The sequence below is a fragment of the Colius striatus genome, chromosome 15 (assembly GCF_028858725.1).
Source record: "Colius striatus isolate bColStr4 chromosome 15, bColStr4.1.hap1, whole genome shotgun sequence".
In the NCBI taxonomy this organism is placed as follows: Eukaryota; Metazoa; Chordata; class Aves; order Coliiformes; family Coliidae; genus Colius; species Colius striatus.
In genome coordinates, this window is record NC_084773.1 from 7,536,870 (window position 1) to 7,555,788 (window position 18,919).

The following is an 18,919-nucleotide window of genomic DNA, read 5'->3' on the forward strand; positions in this document are numbered from 1 at the left end:
CCTTCGGCAGCTTCGTGCTGCAACCCAAGTCCCAACCGGGCTCAGCCTCCCTGCCACAGTGGGGATGGTGGTGAGAGGACCCTGCCCTGGTAGCATCTCCCAGCCCTCTGCAGGGTGTCTCTCTCTGGATCCCTGCCCCTCCTGGGCAGACTTGCATGCCACAGCTCCCTCCTTTTTGCAGCTGTTTTGGGGACATCCGTCTCTACATCACTCCATTGCTTGCCATGGGCTTGAGGCTGAGATCTTTCTCCCTTTATCCCCCAGGAGATGGACATTGTGCGAGAGCTCTCCATCAGCCTTTTCCAAAGCACAATGGGGCTTGTGGAGGGTGCTGAAAAGAAGATAATGAAACAGGTGGTGTGGGACAGCCTGCTGCCACTGCTCTTTCATCTGCACGACCAGGACAGGAACGTGGCCAAGGTGGGATTCCAAACCTGACCTGTCCTTTGGGCAGGGCAAGGCTGACACTGAACCCTTCAAATGGATGACACTAAGAGGCCTAGCTTGCTGAGCCCCTGGGATCAGGCAGAGCCACTTTCCCTGCCCACTACTGCCTTTCCTCCTGCAGCCCAGATGGATGGGGAGCTGGGTCCTGCCCTGGTCCAAGCCCAGAAGGCAACACAGCCCCAGCAGCCACTCACTCACTCCCCACAGCTCCCATGGGATGGAGAGAGGGATCAGAAAAGAAAATCAAAGCTTGTGGGTTAAGAGCAAGTATATTAACTAATCTAAAATATAATCACATTATGAAGAACAAAATATAGTAGTAATTAAGAGGAAAAAAAGCCAAGGAAAAGACAAGTGTTGCCCAGTGCAGTTGCTGCCCACTCACTGACCAATGCCCCAGCAGCCATCCCCCATCCCAGCAAACCCCCCCCAGTTTACATACTGGGCACAACATCCTATGGCATGGAATAGCTCTTCGGCTAGTTGAGGTCAGCTCTCCTGGCCATGCTCCCTCCCAGCCTCTTGTGCAGCTGCCTATTTGCTGTCAGGGCATGGTGAGAAGCAGAAAGGGCCCTGATGCTGTGCAGCACTGCTCAGCCATAACCAAACATCCCTGTGTTGTCACATTCTCTTCAGCACAAACCCAAAATACAGCCCCGTAGCAGCTACTATGAAGAAAATTAATTCTATCCCAGCTGAAAACAGGACAGATCCCTTTCCCACCCACCTTCCTCCACAAAGCCCCTGGCATAGGTCCCTGTAGCCCCAGAGACTGACCCATGGCTCTGTAGCAGCCTGGGGCCATCAAGGCCAAAACACTGGAGCCTTGCTGGGCTTCCAGCCACAGAGAGGGTGGTGCCCTTGGCTTCCCCTGGGGTGCTGAATCCAGTGGCAGCATTAGTCCCCAGCTGGAGCACCTTCCCTGCATAGGCTGGGACATGCTCTGAGCCCTGCCAAGAGTGGGGACAGAGGGTCCTGTGCCCCCCACGGTGGTGGTGGCATCTCTGCTGCTCTCCAGGCCTCCAGGGAAGCCCTCTGCAGTGCTGGTCGGATCCTGAAGTGGAGGCAGCTGGAGCAGCTGTCTGGGACTGCGCAGGCAAGGAACATCAGCGAGGACCTAGTAAGCACAGATCCGGCACTCCCCAGAGCCACTGTGGGCCAGCCCTGCCCCAGGCCCCATGCCCCATGCTCCATCTCTCTCGCATGGAGAGATGTGACCCTAAAGCCAGCTCTGCTGCAAGCTGTCCTCAAGTCTAGGGGTCCCAAAGGAGACCCTGCCACCAGGATGGCAGCTCAGTGTCCATGGGGAGCCCGCTGCTCCCTCTGAACCCCAACCTCTCACAGCAGGGAGCTGGGAATGTCCTGCTGGGGGAAGAAGAGTGGCCCTGGATGGGAGGATGGCTCGACTAGGGAGCAGCTCTGTGCTAACCCTACACCCTTCTCTCCAGCTGTCCAAGAAGTGGAGCAAGGCCAAACACTACCTGCACCAGAGCCAGTCCTACATCCAGAGCCAGCAGGAGCCCCTGCGGCAGGAGGCCGACCGCTTCATCAGTGAGCCACAAACCCTGGGGACCCTCCCTCTCCTCAGCTCCTCGTGTCCCAGTGCAGGATCTGTGGGGCACCCCTTCAGCCCCTCCCAGCCCTGTCTGCACAGGGGGGCAGGCAGGAGGCTCACACACTCCCTCCCTGATGCTGCACCCTGGGGTCAGCCCTCCCCGGGAGCTGTGTGGCCAAAGGGAGCTGGGTAGCAGCAGGGTCCCTGATATGTTGCATCTCCCCAGGGCTCATTGGACAGCACATGACTGAGAAAGAGAAGATGGAGTACATCAGAGACAGTGAGTGAGGGCAGCAGGGAGGAGGAAAACCCCTGTCAAGGAGCTCAGTGCCCCAGGCTGGGCAAGGGAGAAGCTCTGCTACCAGCACACCTCCAGCCCAACCACCTGCCCCCTGGCTCCCCCCTGGCCCTGGGATATCACAGAGTGCAATGTGCCCTCCCTGGAGGGGGACACAGAGCTGTCACCTCACCTCTGCTGCTTTGTCCTTCAAGGCATAGTGCAAGAATCCAACGTCGAGATCACCCGGATGGGTCGGATGAGCCTTGTCCTCAGACAAGAAGCAATGAGGTTGAGGTTTAACCTACAAAAGCTGAGACCACTCCTATCAAGGGCATGGAAAAGAAGATTTGCCCACAGCGAAGACTCTCATAGAGCAGAGACGAAGCAGGAGCCCCCAGCCCAGGGACACCAAAAGTCACAAGAGAAATGACAAGAGGTCAGACTGCGACGCCAAGCCCTCTGTGGAGCCCTCTCCAGAAGGGAGCCCACCTGCCAGCCAGCAGTAGCCCGTCCAGGCTGCTCTGGGGATGATGGCAATGCCATGTGGCTGTAGCCCCCCAGGGCAGAGCCTAGTGCCTGGCAGAGATCACTGACGTGGGCTCCTTCTGCTCTCCTGTGCTCCCCACGTACCAAACACATTGAATGCCTTAAATTAAGTTTTGGTACAGAAGCGCATTTTGGTTCTTTCGAGCATCACCAGGACTGGCCTCTCCAACACACAGTCCCTGCGCCGCGGGACAGGACGCTGCCCCCCAGGGACATGGAATCAGAATCAGTTCGTTTGGAAGAGCCCTTTCAGCTCCTGGAGTCCCAGCCCTCCCCTCCCCCTGCCCAGCCCAGCACTAACCCATGGCCTCAGCCTCAGCTCCACGGCTCTGCAGTAGCTCCAGGGCTGGGCACTCCCCATCTCCCTGGGCAGCCTGGCACAGGGGCTGACAGCCCACTCAGGGAGAGTTCTGCCTCAGCTCCCGCCTCAACCTCCCCTGGGGCAACTTGAGCCCATTCCTCTTGTCCTGTCACTCGCTACATCACCCGCAGCTCGCTCCCGCCCCCCGCTCCCGGGCTTCGGGCGGCGGCGGCCCGGCCCGGCCCCTGCGACGCGCGTGGGCGACACCCCCCGGCAGTGACGTCACCGCGCCACACCGCGGCTCGCCGCCAGGGGGCGGGGCAAGAACGCGCCGTGCGGGGCGCAGGCGGGGCCGCGGCGGGAGGCGGGGCCCGGCAGCCCGCAGCCAATAGGCGCTGGAGGTGGGCGGGGCCTGGCGTCACGGGGCCAATAGGCTCGGGCGGGGGGCGGGGCCCGGCGGGCCGCGGGCGGGCGAGCGCACCACGTGTGCGGCAGCATGGCGGCGACGGCGGGCGGCAGGAGGGGCAGTGCCCCGCGCGGGGCGGCGGGACGGCGGCGGCCGCGGGCCCAGGTGAGGGACGGGCCGGCCCGGAGGAGGGGGGCGGGCACGGGCTGCCCCGGCGGGGGTCGGCACGCCGAACCCCGCGGTTCGTCCCGCCGATCGCGCCGGTTCGTGTCGTAGGTCGCGGGCGCCGAGGGGAGGCCGCGGGCGGCGGCCAGGCGGCCCACCGACGAGGAGGTGTCCAGCGACTCTGAGCCGGAGAGGTGAGAGCCGCGCGGGGAGGGCTGCCGCTACCGGCGGGAGTGCCGGTGCTCACGCGTGTCCTCGCAGCCCGTCGTTGAAGAAGCGGCGGCGGGAGGCGGCGGCGGAGGAGGAGGTGGAGGAGACGCCGCAGGAGAAGAAGCTGCGCCTGGCCAAGCTGTACCTGGAGCAGCTCCGGCAGCACGGTGAGTCCCACCTGGCGCCCGCTGTCCGGGCGAGGTGGCCCCGGGCGCCGAGCACGGCCCTAATGCACCGTGTCCGCCGCAGAGGAGGAGCGGGCGGCGGCGGAGGAGGAGACCCCGCCGGCGGATCTCATCGGCGACCGGCTGAAGGAGGACGTGGTGAGCAGAGCCGCGAGCGCGGCCCCTCGGTCCCAAAGGCGGTGGCGGGCACTGCTCCCCTTCCGCGGGGCCCGGGCCGCCCCTGCTGAGCCTCACGCTTCTTCCCCAGCTCGAGCAGAAGGGCCGGCTGCAGCGCCTGGTCGCCAAAGATGTAAGTGACCAGTGCCGGGGGTCTGCTTTAGGGGATGCTCAGGCAGGACCATGGCTGACACTCTGTGTTGGCAGCACCCCGGGGAAGGGAGGCTGCTGTGCTCAGACCAGAGCAGCCCAGCTCACATCCCACTCCCTGCAGGTGCAGGCTCCGGATCCGTCCAGCATCCGTGTGCTGCGGGGGCACCAGCTGCCTGTCACCTGCCTGGTCATCTCTCCAGATGACAGGTTCATCTTTTCCGCTTCCAAGGATGGCTCCCTCATCAAATGCAAGTGTTCCCTTGAGGTTGCCACTGGCTGAACCCTGCGGGGATGCAGCAGCACTGTGGGTGCCCATGGAGGTGGCTTTGCCCTTGGCCCCTCCAGGGACGTGCATGTGCATCATTTTGGGCTCTGTGGGAAGCTCATTGGTGCTTTCCAGAGTGGTGAAGACTCTCAGGGAGTGACAGTGATGCATTTCACACAGGGGAGGTGGCGAGTGGGAAGAGGCTGTGTGTGGTCCCCGGAGGGAAGAAGGGCACCGAGGAGCGGCACATGGGGCACGCGTCCCATGTCCTCTGCATGGCCATCTCGTCGGATGGCAAGTACCTGGTATGGGGAGAGGGGACTGGTCCGGCCGTGGGGAGTGCATCTTGTCCTGGGGGACAGTAACTTGCTGGGTTAGAGCAGCCCATGCCCCCACCAGAGTCAACAGTGGGTCCCCCCAAAGCACATGGGGTGGGCCATGAGTCCCCAAGGGACAGGTCTTGTGCATCCTCTGCTGTCTGCCAGGCCACAGGAGACAGGAACAAGCTGATCATGAGCTGGGACGCAGCCACCTGCAAGCGCCTGCACATCTTCACAGGGCACCGCGATGCCGTCTCAGTGAGTTGGGGGAATCGGCTGCCATGTGTGCAGGGATGGGCAGCCACGGCCTCCCTGGCACCCCTCACCTGTGCCCATGTCCACAGGGTCTGTCCTTCCGGAAGGGCACACACCAGTTGTACAGTGCCTCCCACGACCGCTGCGTCAAGGTCTGGAATGTGGCAGAGAACGCATACGTGGAGACCCTGTAAGGCGCGGGGGAACAGCCTCCCTGACCGTGAGGCAGCCCTAGGGGAGGCAAGGCGAGAGGGCAAGGGGACTGTGCTTGCTGCAGCTCTTTGCCGTCTCCTCCTCCAGGTTTGGGCACCAGGACGTCATCACGGGGCTGGACAGCCTGAGCCGGGAGTGCTGCGTGACGGCAGGGGGCCGGGATGGAACCGTGCGCCTCTGGAAGATCCCTGAGGAGTCACAGCTCGTGTTTTGTGGGCACCAGTGAGTCTGGGCCGGGAGAGGGGCCTGCAGGCAGTGGGGGCTGGCTGGGGCAGCAGTGTGTGGGTGCCAGGTGTGACTGGGAGCCCTTGTTTCCCAGCGAGGATCCCAAAGCATGGCTGATAGCACTTGCCTTTTCTCTTCACAGGGGTTCCATCGACTGTATCCAACTCATCAACGAGGAGCACATGGTGTCGGGCGCCGACGATGGGTGAGTGTGGGCCCAGGACGGTGCCAGGGTGGGCAGACAGTGCCCCCTTCAGCCCCCTCACCCCCGTACTCTGCAGGTCCGTAGCCCTGTGGGGGCTGACGAAGAAGAAGCCGCTGGCGCTGGCCCGGCAGGCGCATGGCATGCAGGAGGCCCAGGGCCTGCAGCAGCCCTACTGGATCTCAGCAGTGGCTGCCCTTCGCAACAGTGACCTCCTGGCTACAGGTGAGCAGCAGCCGCTTTGCAGCAGGGATTTGGGGGTGCGGGGGGTGGCATCCCAGTCCCTTCCCCGGCCAGGGGTGCATGGCAGTCCCCTCTCTCTGCCCCAGGCTCCCACAGTGCCAGTGTGAAGCTCTGGAAGTGCGGGGAAGGATTTCGAAAGCTGGAGCACCTCTGGGACATCCCCTTGGTATGGATGGGAGCTGGGGGAGGCTGGAGCTGGCCAGGGGGGTTCTTTGGGTGGGGCCTCCTCTCCTTCAATGGCAGGAGGCTGTGGGAGCTCCTGACCTTTGCTCTGTCCCCTCCAGGTGGGTTTTGTCAACAGCCTCAAGTTCTCCTCAGCTGGTGACTTCCTGGTAGCCGGTGTTGGGCAGGAGCACCGGTACTGTGCCCTCTCCCTGGCATTCCCTGGGGCACGGTCCCCTTTCCTCTGGCACTTGGCAGAGGGTGACCCCCATCTCTCTCATCTACAGGCTTGGCCGATGGTGGAGAATCAAAGAAGCCAAAAACAGCATCTGCATCATCCCCCTGCAGCGGAAGGCCGCAGCCCCCAGCGCTGAGGGCCCCAACAGCTCCTAACCCTGGAGTCCTGGCCCCACGGACACAGGTGCTGTGTGCCCCCTGCCCTGCTGCCCCCCCCAGCAGGAGCTGGCTCTGCCCTCTGCGAGGGTCTGCCCCTTCCCCTCAGGTTCCACCCCTGCCTGGGACCTGAGCTCTGTAAGAATCCATTTATAAAATAAAACACTTTATTTACATGACTTACAAAAAAAAAAATCACACTCTTGCTCACAGAAAAAAATCTACTCTTAAAAACTTGGTTGGGCTCAAGTAGTGGGTCCTGTTACTCACCCTTAGCACCCTCGGCCTTCCCTGGCCCCTGCAGGGGCTGGGGGGCAGCGGGTGTTTGCCCCCCCTCCTGCCCTGTCTCCTGCAAAGGGGTGAGAAGCTGTGCACAGCGAGGGGAGGAAGGGGGCTGTCCTGGGGCCCAAAGCCAGGTGGAAAATTGAAAGTGTGCAAATCCCCAAGGGAAAGAGGAGCTGTGGGGGCAGTGTGTGAGGGGGTGGGTCCTGCACCCAGGAGGCCAGTGGGCAGGCTGGGGCTCGGGCTCAGGCTCGGTGCGGAGGGAGGGGAGGGGGCGAGAACGAAGCAGGAACTGTGACATGTGGCTTTGGGGATCGTGTGCCAGGGCTCCAGGGGAGCCGCAGAGGGGGGCACAGGAAATGGGAGACGTGCACCACGGCTCAGTGCAAAGGCTGGGGACACATGCACCATGGCTCCGGGCAGGAGATGGGGGATGCACAACAGCTCAGTGCAGATGACGAGAAAGACAGGGCCTTGGCTCAGTGCAAGGGACAGGGGACGTGCACCAGGGCTCACTGCGAGGGCTGGGGGTGTTCACTGTGGCTCAGGACGGGATGTGTAATGTGGCTCAGTGCAAGGGAAGGGTGACACGTGCTGCAGCCCAAGGCGTGGGCTGTGTGGCTGGTGCTGGGGCAGGGGCTGAGCCTTGGGGCTGTCCTGGCACCCGCATGGGCTGGGCCCGGGCACTGCTGTCCCTGGGAGGGAGCCAGGGTGCGGTGCCTCAGGAGCAGCAGCACCCTCCCCCCAGGGCCTTCACAAGGATGATGTCGTGGAGTCCACCACCTCACGGCCGTTGCACACCGTGGGCACGTACTGCGAGGCTGAGCCTGTCCGGGAAGGCAGCAGTCAGGGGCAGGTTGGAGTGTGGCAGCAGCATCCCCCCAGGACCTCCCACTGTGGTGGGTGATGCATGCCCAGGGAGCTGCAGCCCCCCAGAACAAGGTGGAGGGTTCTCAGGGTGGCCATGTGCCCCCAGGGTGGTGACAGGCACCTGAGGCAGCTGAGTCCCCCGGGTTTGGGGTGGAGGGTGCCTGGGGTGGCCATATTCCCCTGGGGTTGGGCTGGAGAGTACTTGGGGTGGCCATATCCTCTCAGGGCAAGGACAGGCCCCTGAGGGCAGTTGCCCTCTGGCAGACCACACTCCAGCCTTGGGGCTTGCAGCCACAGGAGATGAAGGATCGGGACAGGGATGAACCATAGGGGACACAGCATCCTCCACCCCTCCATTTCCAGCCATGCTCTACCCTGCACCCCAGTTCCCTTCAGGGGCCCATGCTGGGGGGCTGCCGCCCCCCAAGCCCATCCCCAGCCCCACCGTGCTCACCGTGGGACTGGCTGGAGCTGGCGGCCGCCACACTGAAGCGAGCAGTGCCCACACGGTGACTGGCCACGTTCTTCTGCGGCTGGAAGAGTATGATGTGGAGCTTGGGGGTGAAGAGGCAGCCGAGGACCACGGTGCCGCTGAGGCTCACCGAGATGCACATGGTGGTGGTCTGCACCTGGAGACAGGGGTGGGCATCAGGTGCTCTTGCCACCAGCCCCGTGCTGTGAGCAGGGCAGGATGAAGCCCTCGCTGTGGCACCGGCTGGCCCCACAGAGCAGCGGCTGCTGCCTGCACCCCACAGGAACATCCTACCCCACGCTGGGTCCCTCTGTCAGGGTAGACCTGCTGGAGACCCAAAGCAGCACCCCCAGCCTTGCCAACATGCTGCTTTGAGGTAGTGCCCAGGCCCGGAGCTCGGCATCCCCCACCCCAGTGCTCACTCCCACCTGGGGATGCAGGTCCTCTTTGGAAGTGATCCCAGCTGCAGTCACCCCCACTGAGCCCTCCAGGCCCAGCAAGAATGTGTCTGGGCACCCTTGCTGGGAGTGGGTGGGTTGCGAGGTGCTGCAAGGTGCACCTCATGCTGCTCAGTCCCGGCACTTCTTGGCTGCCCAGGGACCGTGCTGGCTCTGCAGCTGGCACCCGTGCCCTGGTGAGGGGGTGGGCCAAGGGCTGTCTTGTGAGGCTGAAGGATAGCAATCACTCCTCCGTGGTGAGGTTGGGGAGGGCGTCTTTGGATGTCTCAGGGCCATTTCCCATCCTCATCCAACGGTCTGTCAAGGGGGTGAGGTGTGTCCTCCCCAGGACTCATTGCCCCCTCAGCCACAGCCCTTCAGCCACACTTCACCTGGTCATGAACAACCCAACGCAGGTCCACGGCCAAAGACCTAGGCCCAGGCACTTCCCGGCCACAAATCCCACAGGGCCCAAATCACCAGGACTCCCCTACTAGAACCACCCCCAAAACTCAGGCTCTTACTCGGTAGTCGCTGGAGGTCACGTAGAAGATGGGCAGGAAGGCCAGCCAGATGATGCAGGTCGTGTACATGGTGAACCCGATGAACTTGGCCTCGTTGAAGTTCTCGGGGCATTTCCGCGTCTTGAAGGCGTAGACAGTGCAGAGGACAATCAGGAGGACGTTGTAGGTGAGGGAGATGAGCATGTTGGAGTCTCGGTTGTTGCACTTGAGGGTAACAATGTACCTCTTGTGAGGCTCAGTCTCCTTGCCCGTGCCGGGCGTCTCCACCAGCAGCCAGATGATGACGATGATGAGCTGGCAAGAGATGAGGGCCATACAGATGACCACCTGCGACGTGGGGCTTATGAACCGGGGGCGCTGGACGCCCTCCTTCACCCCGCTGAAGATCCTGGCGATGCGGTTCGTCTTGGTCAAGAGGGCGGAATAGCAGACGGCGAAGGACGTGCCCAGCCCCAGGCGCCGCAGCGTGCACACCTCGGTGGACGGCTTCGCGATGAAGATGAAGGTCATGCTGTAGCACATGAGAACCCCGGTCAGCAGAATGTAACACAGCTCCCGGCCGGAGGCCTTCACGATGGGGGTGTCGTTGTTCTTCATGAAAACTCCAAACACAAAGAGAGTGGAGATAAAACCCAGGCAAGAGATAGTGACGGGGCCAATGGCCCAGGCGTCTTTCCAGCGGATGTACTCTTGGGGCAACTCGTAGCAGCCGTTCAGGGTCTCGTTGGGCCAGTAACCGAGCCCACAGTCCATGCAGGTGAACTCATCCAGCAGGTACTCGTAGGGCTGGCAGGGGATGCAGATCCAGCAGCATATGTCTCCGGGCTGCATGCTCTTGATCTCGTTCTTCTTGCAGGGGTCGCTGCACTGAGACACAGGGATGGAGGTCTCAGCCCACGGGATGAGGCTGGTGTTGAGGATGAGCCCCTCAGCCCAGTAGCCCACCTTCTGGTACTGATAGCGCCCATCCGTGTGGTGATAGTTGAAGATGTTGTAGCGCCCGATCCCATCGCCATAGCGGTCAAACCGAACGATGCTCTCGGTGTCTGCGGGCCTGAACGGGGCTGGAGGCAGAAGGGAAGAGGGTCAGTGCCCTGGGGCGGTACAGTGCTCGCTCCCAGAGGGGAGGAAAGACTCCTTCAGAGGGTCACATCCCACCATGGCCAAGGACAAACACCCAACCTGCTCCCTGCCTGCACTCGCACTTGCTGCCTACGCACAGGTTAGGAGCAGGAAAGCAGAAGTGGAGTGCTACACTCCCCAGCTCTGCAGGGGCAAAGTGGGGGATTTTGTGATGTCCATGTCTCAGTGACATCTGCGAAGCCAGCCTCAGCCCAATCACAGAGGACATGTTTCTAATCCATCCCAAACTATGTGGGTCCCTGATCAAGTTGGCCACCTGCGTGGAGAAGGAAAGGTGAGAACCTGAAGACGTGGCCCAGTGAGGGAGGACATTCCTGTCAGAGGAGCCCTGCCCAGTGCCACGTGTGTAAATCATGCCACTTGCAAGTGAGATCTCCAAGGACCCATGTTCTTGGAGGGTCCCTTGTGGGGCTGGTCCCATCCAGCTGTAGCAGGATGGAGTTGGTCATCAGCTTCTCCACACTGGGGACAGAAGGCCTGGATTGCCTCCCAAGCGTGATGGTAGGCTGTTGTAATCCTGGGACAGCCACAGCCCATGGCACAGGGGTCCTTAGGTGTGGCAAGGCTGAAGGAATTGGAGGGTCTTGGGTCAAATCTGTGTCTCCTTCCTCTTCCCTGCACCTCCACCCATCCCTTTCCAGTTAGGCATGCAAACCCCATCTCCATCTCTGGACTCACCATCGAAATTAACATTGAGCATAAAGTCCTTGTAGAACCTCTTGCCATTGACGGGCTTCATGGCATCGCAGAGCTTGGTGACGTTGGGGCACAGTGTCTGGTGCATGTTGTGGAGAGAGTGAGCCATGGCATAGACGGCATTGACCACAAACGTGATCTTGGACTCTGGCTCAAACTTGCCTGTCTTGAGGGAGTGCCGGCTGCAGTCCTGCGTGTGGAAGCTGCACTTGAACTTCTGCTCCCAAAACTCCCGGAACCAGGGATTTCGGCTGTTATTGTAAGGGTTGAGGTTAAGGAAGTAGGCAGCAAACTCCTTAATGGGGTAGGCTGCCAGCTCGATGGTGATGGCCCCCTCTGCCACGGCTTCACTCCCGGCCACCACGCTCTCCAGGGCTCCCCATCCATCACTGGCCACCCATGTGAAGGACACGTTGGCTCTCTGGGCAGCCGCCAGCAGCTCCCTGGCGTCTTCACTTCGGGTGAACAGCACGACCACTCTGGCATTGGGCTTCTGCAGCAGAGCCCGGACCACCCCGTCATAGGTCTTCTTGTTCATGGAGCGTCCCACCTTCTCCGAGGTGGCGATGCAGATGTTGCGCATGCGGGCCTCCTGCTCAAAGGCCTCAATCCCCGTCTCCCCATAGTCACCCTCCGAGGCCACGGTGGAGACGTAGGTCCAGTTGAAGAAGCGGAGGATCTCGGCCATGGCTTTGGCTTGGTAGAAGTCTGGCGGGACGGTGCGGGCAAAGTAGTCGTAGCGGGACTTGTCGCTGAGCTTGGCACTGGTGGAGGCGTAGCTGATCTGCGGGATCTGGAAGAGCCGCAGCAGGTTGGCCACCTGCATGGAGAAGGAAAGGTGAGAGCTTGAAGACGTGGCCCAGTGACAGAGGACGCTCCCATCAGAGGAGCCCTGCCCAGTGCCAAGTGTGGCACGGTGCTCCCAAGCACGGCCACGGGGCTGATGGGTCCCGGTTGGTGGATGGACGGACAGACGGCATGTTCACAGGGCTGCCTGAGCCCTCACACAGGCTCATTTCTTTCATTTTTAACTAATTTCATTTTGCTTAATTATTTTTCTTTTATTTCTGAAATCTGGGGCTGGGGAGGGGATAAATAGATTTGTGGCAAAAGTAGAAACTCCCCCGTGGGCATCTTGTGGGAGATGCTCATGGGCAAAGAGGAAGCCAGGGCGCCTGGCAGCCCCATGGCACAGGGGGAAAGGGGGCTGGGAGCCTGGGAAGAACTCCCCACCCAGAGCTGCAGAGCTGGGCCCGGTGACCGGCGCCTGCGCATCCCACAGCAGGAGCCACAGTGGGATCGGCACCCTCCAGCTGCTCGGCAGAAGCTCTCGTTAGCTTCAAAGGGGAAAAAAGCCCCACTAATGAGGCTTAAATCTCTTGGAGCAGCAAGGGAGGGGCTCGCCAGCAGGGCCAGTGAGCTTGCCCACATCTCACTGCTCCCCAGGCGAGAGAGGCAGTTTAATTAACATGGACAAATGTCCTCAACCCTAATGGCAGGAAGGCCCCTGAGCGCAGCAGCGCTGCTGCCTGGTCTCCCCGCATCACGGGGTCTGGCAGCCCACTCCCTGCCTGGCACATGGGCTGCCTGCACCCCCACCTGCCTGCCTGGGATCGGGCCCATGTCCCTGGACACACTGGGTCCTCCAGCAAGGGAAAGGACAAGTGCCCACATGGGCTGGACCGGGATGCTGCCTCCATTAGCCCAGCCACCATCAGGGCTGCAGCCCTGCCATGGCAGCAGAGACGTGGCTCTCAGTGCCAGGCTGGCATTGTCCCCACATTGCAGACGGGGCAGAGCGTCACTGTGAGGGACATGAGAGCAATCTGTGTCTCAATGGCGATGGCACCATCACCTCCTCCTCACCCCCCACCATTTCTGCCAAGCCCTCAGCCCCACCCGAGCCCCTCTTGCCTGGGCTTACCTGGATGGAAACGTCGCTGTAGGAGCCCCCGATGACACCAGTGATGGCGGTGGGCACGTCATCGTGGACAGCATAGGAGCCGTCGGGACAGATGTGCTCAGAGCCATCCACCTTAGTGAGAGAGGCACGGACAAAGTCCAGGGACTGCTCCAGGGCATAGGTATCCTTGGAGCAGGTGTCCAGAATGTGGGCACCCAGCTTCACCCCTGGCAGGATGCTCCTGTCCTTGTTGATCTCATCCAGGGCGAAGAGCATGGCCTCCAGGCGCTGGATGCCTCGGTGCTCGTTGATCTTGCCGCAGTCTTCGCTCCCCACTCCTTTCTCGTGGACAGGGAAGAGGCCTCCGATCACCAGGTCCCCGTCCATGCTGATCTCCTTCTTGCCAGCCATGCCGTGCCCGGCGGCCAGGCAGGTGGCCAGGCACAGCAGCCACAGCCACGCAGCCCAGGGGACCGCCATGGGGTGCAGCCGTGTCACCCCGTGTCACCCGCTGCCACCGGTCAGGACGGGGGCAGGCAGTGCCCGGGCATCGGGCGGCGGCGGGCGGCACGGCGTTGTTTCAGCGGGAGCGGGGGTCGTGCTGTCCCGGCAGAGCCCTCGGCACCTGCAAAAGCAAAGAGGAAAGCCGCTGGGTCTGCGGGCTGCAAGGTGAGACAGGGACTGTCCCCAGGGACAGCGGCAGCACCGCACGGGCAAGCAAGGGCATGAGCATGCCTGTGTGCCCCACTGAGGAAGGAGCCCCCCGCAGCAGGGTGAGCCGAGAGGATGTAACAGCTCCCAGAGTGACCCCGGACCTCCAGGACACTCGCGAGTGGCACAGACGCCAGGGACAAGCAGAAGGGCAGACATTAGTCCCCCCCTCCTCAGCACTCCCCGGGATGCACCAGCCAGAGCAGGCAGAGCCACCTCCCGCGGCAGCACCGGGCAGAGCAGCCTTCCCTTCCTAAAACGTCACGGGGGAGGGAAGGAGCCAGGGAGGTCACCCGGAGCAGAGTGGCAAAGCCAAGCCCCTGCTCACGCAGCAGCATCAGGGGTGCTGGCAGCCCCCCACCTCCAGCCAAGAGCTCTGCCAAAAGCAGCCGGCCACGAGCCTGCCGTGCCCACAGCACCCGCTGCTGATGCCCACCCCACAGCCCCGGAGCCTGCCTGCCCTGCCGCGGAGCCCCTGCTGCCGTCGGTGGCACCGGGGCCGGGACACACCGCTGGCTCCATCCCCCCGCAGCTCTGCGCGGGGCGGGCGCCGGCAGCCACGGTGCTTCGGCGCCTGTTCTCTCACCACCGCCCCTTCCTTCCCTGTATACTAAATTCAGAGATTTCAGTAAAGTAGGAGCCAGGTTTGCTGACTCCCTCTGCAGAAAGCACGGAGGCGCGGGGGAATCAAAGGCTTTTGCAGCAGGCAGGCCTTTTTTTGGCAGGAGATGCAGTCCCCTCAGAGATCAGTTGTCTTTTCCCAAACCACAGGAGAGATTTGTTTCCCATTTGAAGCCAACTGCTGGAATCCCTCAGGGCCGGTGTTTCAGGGACCGTGGGAGATGGAGACCCCCCGGCAGCCCAGAAGCCTCCAGCACAGGAAAATGCTCGTGCCATGACGAGTCCCGGGGCTCACCTGCAGAGAAGAGGCCTCGTGGGGGCATGGGAGATAGGGAGGCTGATGCTGGAGAGTGCTGCCCCTCCCCAGCTCCCCACAGCTGGTACTGAGGCCACTTCCCTGAGCAGGATGGTGCTGGCACCCCTCGATGCCTTTGTGGTGCTCCCAGACATGCGATTCCAGTGGCTGAAGGAGCCTGCTGGCAAGCGCCAGAGCTGGCAGTGACACCCAGGGGAGCGTGGGCAGGAGTGTGGCATAGGGCATGACAGGGTGGGGTGGTAAGATGCATGCAGGCCACCTCCTCTGTGCCCCAAAGTGCTTGTCGCCAGGCGCTGCCTGCCTCTTGATGAGCCCTCAGACACCTCAGGGTACCCCCTGCCTGGCACCCTGGGTTGAAGGAGTGTGGGGACAAGGCCGAGGAAGGGTCCCTGTCTTATTTCAGGCAGTGAATGCTTTTGAGGGATCCAGAGTCGTCTCAAGCAAGAAAGATGTTGCAGACACATGGATTATTGATGGAGTCCATTGGCAGCAGGCTGACCCCAGCACAGGGCTCTGGGAGCCCAGCTGCTTGGGGTCTGACTCTTCTGGGGCAGATGGTAGGACCCACCAGGGGAAGGGCACCTTCAGGAAAAGCTCATCTAAAAGGGCAAACCATCACCCATGCTGCAGTGAGCCTCAGGGGGTGCTGTGAGCAGGGCTGCCCCACAGCTGCTTGGCTGTGTGCTTGGAGGAGGGGAAGAGCCCCACGAGAACATCTGGAAAACATCTGGGGAAGTAAAGCACCTGACAGGGCAAAGCCAAGTCCAGCCCAATGGCCTTGGTATGGCAGAAAGGCTCCTTCTGGCTACTGGCAGCCTCCCCTCCCGAAAGCACCAGAGGAGGATGGGTGAGAAGGTGCTGTTGTTCCTGCGTGCTCAGAGCATTTCCCACCCACTCCTGCCAGGAGACCTTACACCCCCCCTCCTCGACACCAGCACCCTCGGGGGCGGCACTGGGCATGTGTGAGAGCAGCAGCGCTGGGAGGGTGCAGGATGAGCCCAACCTGCACAAGCCACCACCGTCACCTCTCCCGGGGGGCCCCGGGGGTTCTGCCACCACCGAGCTCAGCCAGGACCCCCACACCTCCGGCATGAAAACCCTCCGGTGCCCTGTGAGGCCGAAATGCCTTCGCCGGGGCGTTCGCCCCATTGCCCCCCGGCACGGCAGCCGTTCGGCTGCCCTCGGCCGGCCCGTGGCAGCGCGGGGGGCCGGGGAGGCGGTGGCCGGAGGAGCAGCTGAGCCCCGTCTCGGTGCGCCAGCAGCGAGGCCGGGCAGGATGAGCCCCCTGCCCCGCCGCGGCCTCCCGAGGGGATGAGGTCTCGATCACGCACCCCAAATCCTGTCCCTAATCCGCCTCGGCAGCCCCCCACGCCGAGCCGCCGCTCTCCCCGGCCAGGGGCAGCCGGAGCAGGCACCGGGCCGGCGGCAGCAGCGGCTCGGGGGGCTGTTCCTGCCGGGCCGGCGGCAGCAGGGGCTCGGGGGGCTGTTCCTGCCGGGCCGGCGGCAGCAGGGGCTCGGGGGGCTGTTCCTGCCGGGCCGGAGGCAGCAGGGGCTCCGGGGTCTGTCCCCGCCGTGCTGGCGGCCCCTCGCTTCCCTGTCCCGCGGGCCGGGGGGCTGCGCCCGCGGGGTCCCGCCGCTTGCCCTCTGCGGAGGTCGGCGCTGCCGTGGCACCGGGGGGTCGAGGACAGCCCGAGCCCTTCCTCCGGAGCCCCGCGGCCCGGCGTCTCGCACTCAGGTGCCCTCCCCTCCGCCCGCACCCGCAGCCGGTGCCGGTGTCCGGGGCTCGGCTTCTCTCCCGCAGCCCCGCAGCCCCGGCTCCGCGCACCGACTGCCCGAGCCTCGCCGTTCCGCGGCCCCGACGGCTGCAGGGCAGCGCCGGTCGCCGTGCCGCTCCGCAGCGGGCAGCGGGGCTCTGGGGACCCGGGGACGCCGCCGGGGCACGGAGCGGCCCGAGGCCACGGGGACGGGCGCGGCCGGGAGCGGCGGGGCGGGACCGCAGCCCTTACCTGAGCCCGGCGGGCTGTGCCGGGAGCCGGTGCCGGTGCAGCAGCAGCCTCGGAGCTGCGGCTGCCGCCGCCTCCCGCCGCCGCTTGTGACAGCCCGCCAGCCCCAGCCGAGCGGAGCCGCTCCGCCCCCCGCCCGGCCCGGCCCCCGCCCCGGCACGGCCCCGGCACAGCCCGCCGGGCAGCGGCATCGGGACCGCTTCTCCGCCCGCTCCGCAAGGCCGAAGGCTGGCGGGGCTTGGGCAGAGCCGGCGGGCACGGCAGGGCACGGCAGGGCACGGGCAGGGAGGGCAGGACAGAGGCAGGACGTGGGCAGGGAAGGCCGAACACAGACAAGGCACAGCCGGGTGCAGGTAAGGGATGGCCAGATCCAGGCTGGGCAGAGGCAGGACACGGCCAGAGCAGGAAGGACCTGCTCAGTATCTTATCAGGCCCTGCACAAGGCACAGTTCAATACCCGCTCTCCCAGTCCCAGAGCCCCCAGCTTAGTCCTAGTTCATAGAGGGGTCCACAGCCGTAACCTGAGGTCCTTGGGGCCAGTCCTCTCTGCCCAGCACCTCTCCCTTGCAGCTGCTCCCAGGGGCCCAGCACCACCCCGCTGCCCCCCTGCACCCCATGCCACTCACCATCAGTCCAAGCACTGAGCTAGGGGAAGACTTTGGACCATTCAAAGACAGAAGCAGTGTTTGGACTTGGTGCTCCAGGTCTCCATCCCTTGCCCACATCCTTTCAGGATCCTGCTGTGCTGTGTCTCCATCGGTCCTGTGCTGGCAGCCCGGCTTGTCCCAGCTGCTCTGTGGCTCAGGGACAAGAACGGGACAGGGGCTGTCCCAGGACTTCCAAGGGCAAGGGGTGCCTCTGGGGCACCTCTCCCAGTAAGCACCTCACTAGTCCGTGCCTCAGTTTCCCCACTGCCAGCTGCTGTGCTTGCAGCTCAAGGGTCAGGGCACTGCAGCAAGAGTCAGATCCACTCTGTGGCCCCCACTCCAGCAGTCCTGATCTGCGTGGGATAACCCAGGACTCCCCTGGGTGCCTTGGCACCAGGACCCCAGACCCCATCAGCCCATCTCCTTCCAAGGCTGTAAGCTCAGACGGAGCAGGACACCAGGGAGAAGGAGGATGCCTGGGCTGGGGGACTTCATCACTGCTGGCTGGGGGAACAGAGAGCTGGGGAGGGCTGGAGACATGCTGTGCTGAAAGATGTGGGGCACCACCAAGGTCCTGCTTCCCCCTGGCCAGATGTGCCCTGGCAGGAGCCTCCCTCGCATCCAGCACTGGCTGCATCCTCCTGGCTGCTACTTTGGGGTTGCTGATAGCAGGATGACGGCAAAGCTTCCCTGGCCCCCATCTTCAGACAGGTTGGGGGACAAGTGGCATTAGGATTGCTGCCTGGCTCCAACCCCCCCAAAGCCTCAGCCAGCCATAAATATTTCAGGGGGCTTGGCAGTTTTATAATAACTGGCAACAAAGATAAACACCGGGAAGAGCAATATTTTTCCGTGTGGGCTGGAGGAGTTTAATATTTTATCACTCAGAGCACAAAATATTTATGAACAATTTCATGTCAGTCACTGGCTGAGGACTGATCGTGACCTTTCCAAGCCAGGGAGGACACATCCCTGCTACAGAGGGACAGCCAGGCCCTCCCTGTCCCTTGCACTCGCACCCCAAGCCCTGGTTTTGAGTTGCTGTATCTGACTGCCAGGGAACAAGCCCCCAGCTGCAAGAGGCACCGCAGATACTGGGACAGAGCAGGGGCTGAGTCCTGGCAGCCTGGTAGGTGCTCCAGCAGCTGGTACTGCCCTGGGGCACCACGGCAGTGACATACAGGCTGTCCTGGGGATGGGCAATTGGGACCAGCATGGGTAGCCTGCATCTTGTGGCTGCAGGCCCAGGTGGATAGGATGCTGGGGAGGCACTGCTCCCCCCTGCCACAGGAGAAGCACAGCAGTGCCAGGCCCACCAGCAGCCCAGGGACATGGCTGTACTGGTTTTACTTTCAACAGGTTCCCCAGAGGAGAGGGGATGCCACCTCCTTCCAGTCCAGCTCAGCAAGGCCCCTTCCCTGCTCTCCCAACAGCTTGCTGAAGCCAGGGATGGTGTCTGTGGCCCTGCTGGGTTGCCTGGGCAGGCAGCGAGTGGAGCAGTGGGGATGCAGAGCCCTGGGGCAGTTCCCCAGCCAGCGCAGAAACAGACACCAAGCCCACAGCCCACAGCCCGTCACAGGGCAGGACGGCGCGATTGGCCAAGAGGTACCAG

At 63.1% G+C, this 18,919-nt stretch overlaps 2 protein-coding genes across 3 annotated transcripts; one reads left to right on the plus strand and one right to left on the minus strand.

Moving 5' to 3' along the window:
• Positions 1 to 3,625: 3,625 nt before the first annotated feature.
• On the plus strand, positions 3,626 to 6,840 carry RRP9 (ribosomal RNA processing 9, U3 small nucleolar RNA binding protein). The gene is made up of 15 exons (XM_062008664.1): positions 3,626 to 3,700; positions 3,812 to 3,894; positions 3,962 to 4,077; positions 4,160 to 4,233; positions 4,343 to 4,384; positions 4,526 to 4,652; positions 4,850 to 4,974; positions 5,155 to 5,247; positions 5,334 to 5,434; positions 5,545 to 5,679; positions 5,825 to 5,887; positions 5,964 to 6,109; positions 6,214 to 6,293; positions 6,412 to 6,485; positions 6,577 to 6,840. Exons 1-15 carry the CDS (start codon positions 3,626 to 3,628, stop codon positions 6,680 to 6,682), a joined length of 1,440 nt encoding a protein of 479 aa, XP_061864648.1. The 3' UTR covers positions 6,683 to 6,840.
• Positions 6,841 to 7,717: 877 nt separating this feature from the next.
• On the minus strand, positions 7,718 to 13,489 carry GRM2 (glutamate metabotropic receptor 2). Of its 2 annotated transcripts, none has more exons than XM_062008212.1 (5): positions 13,031 to 13,489; positions 11,089 to 11,926; positions 9,268 to 10,331; positions 8,289 to 8,463; positions 7,718 to 7,791 (listed from the first exon to the last, which is right to left on the minus strand). In XM_062008212.1, exons 1-5 carry the CDS (start codon positions 13,487 to 13,489, stop codon positions 7,718 to 7,720), a joined length of 2,610 nt encoding a protein of 869 aa, XP_061864196.1. The 2 variants fall into 2 exon arrangements, with proteins under 2 accessions (XP_061864196.1, XP_061864197.1); XM_062008213.1 differs by having other exon boundaries at positions 8,280 to 8,463; positions 13,031 to 13,405.
• Between the last annotated feature and the right edge of the window lie 5,430 nt (positions 13,490 to 18,919).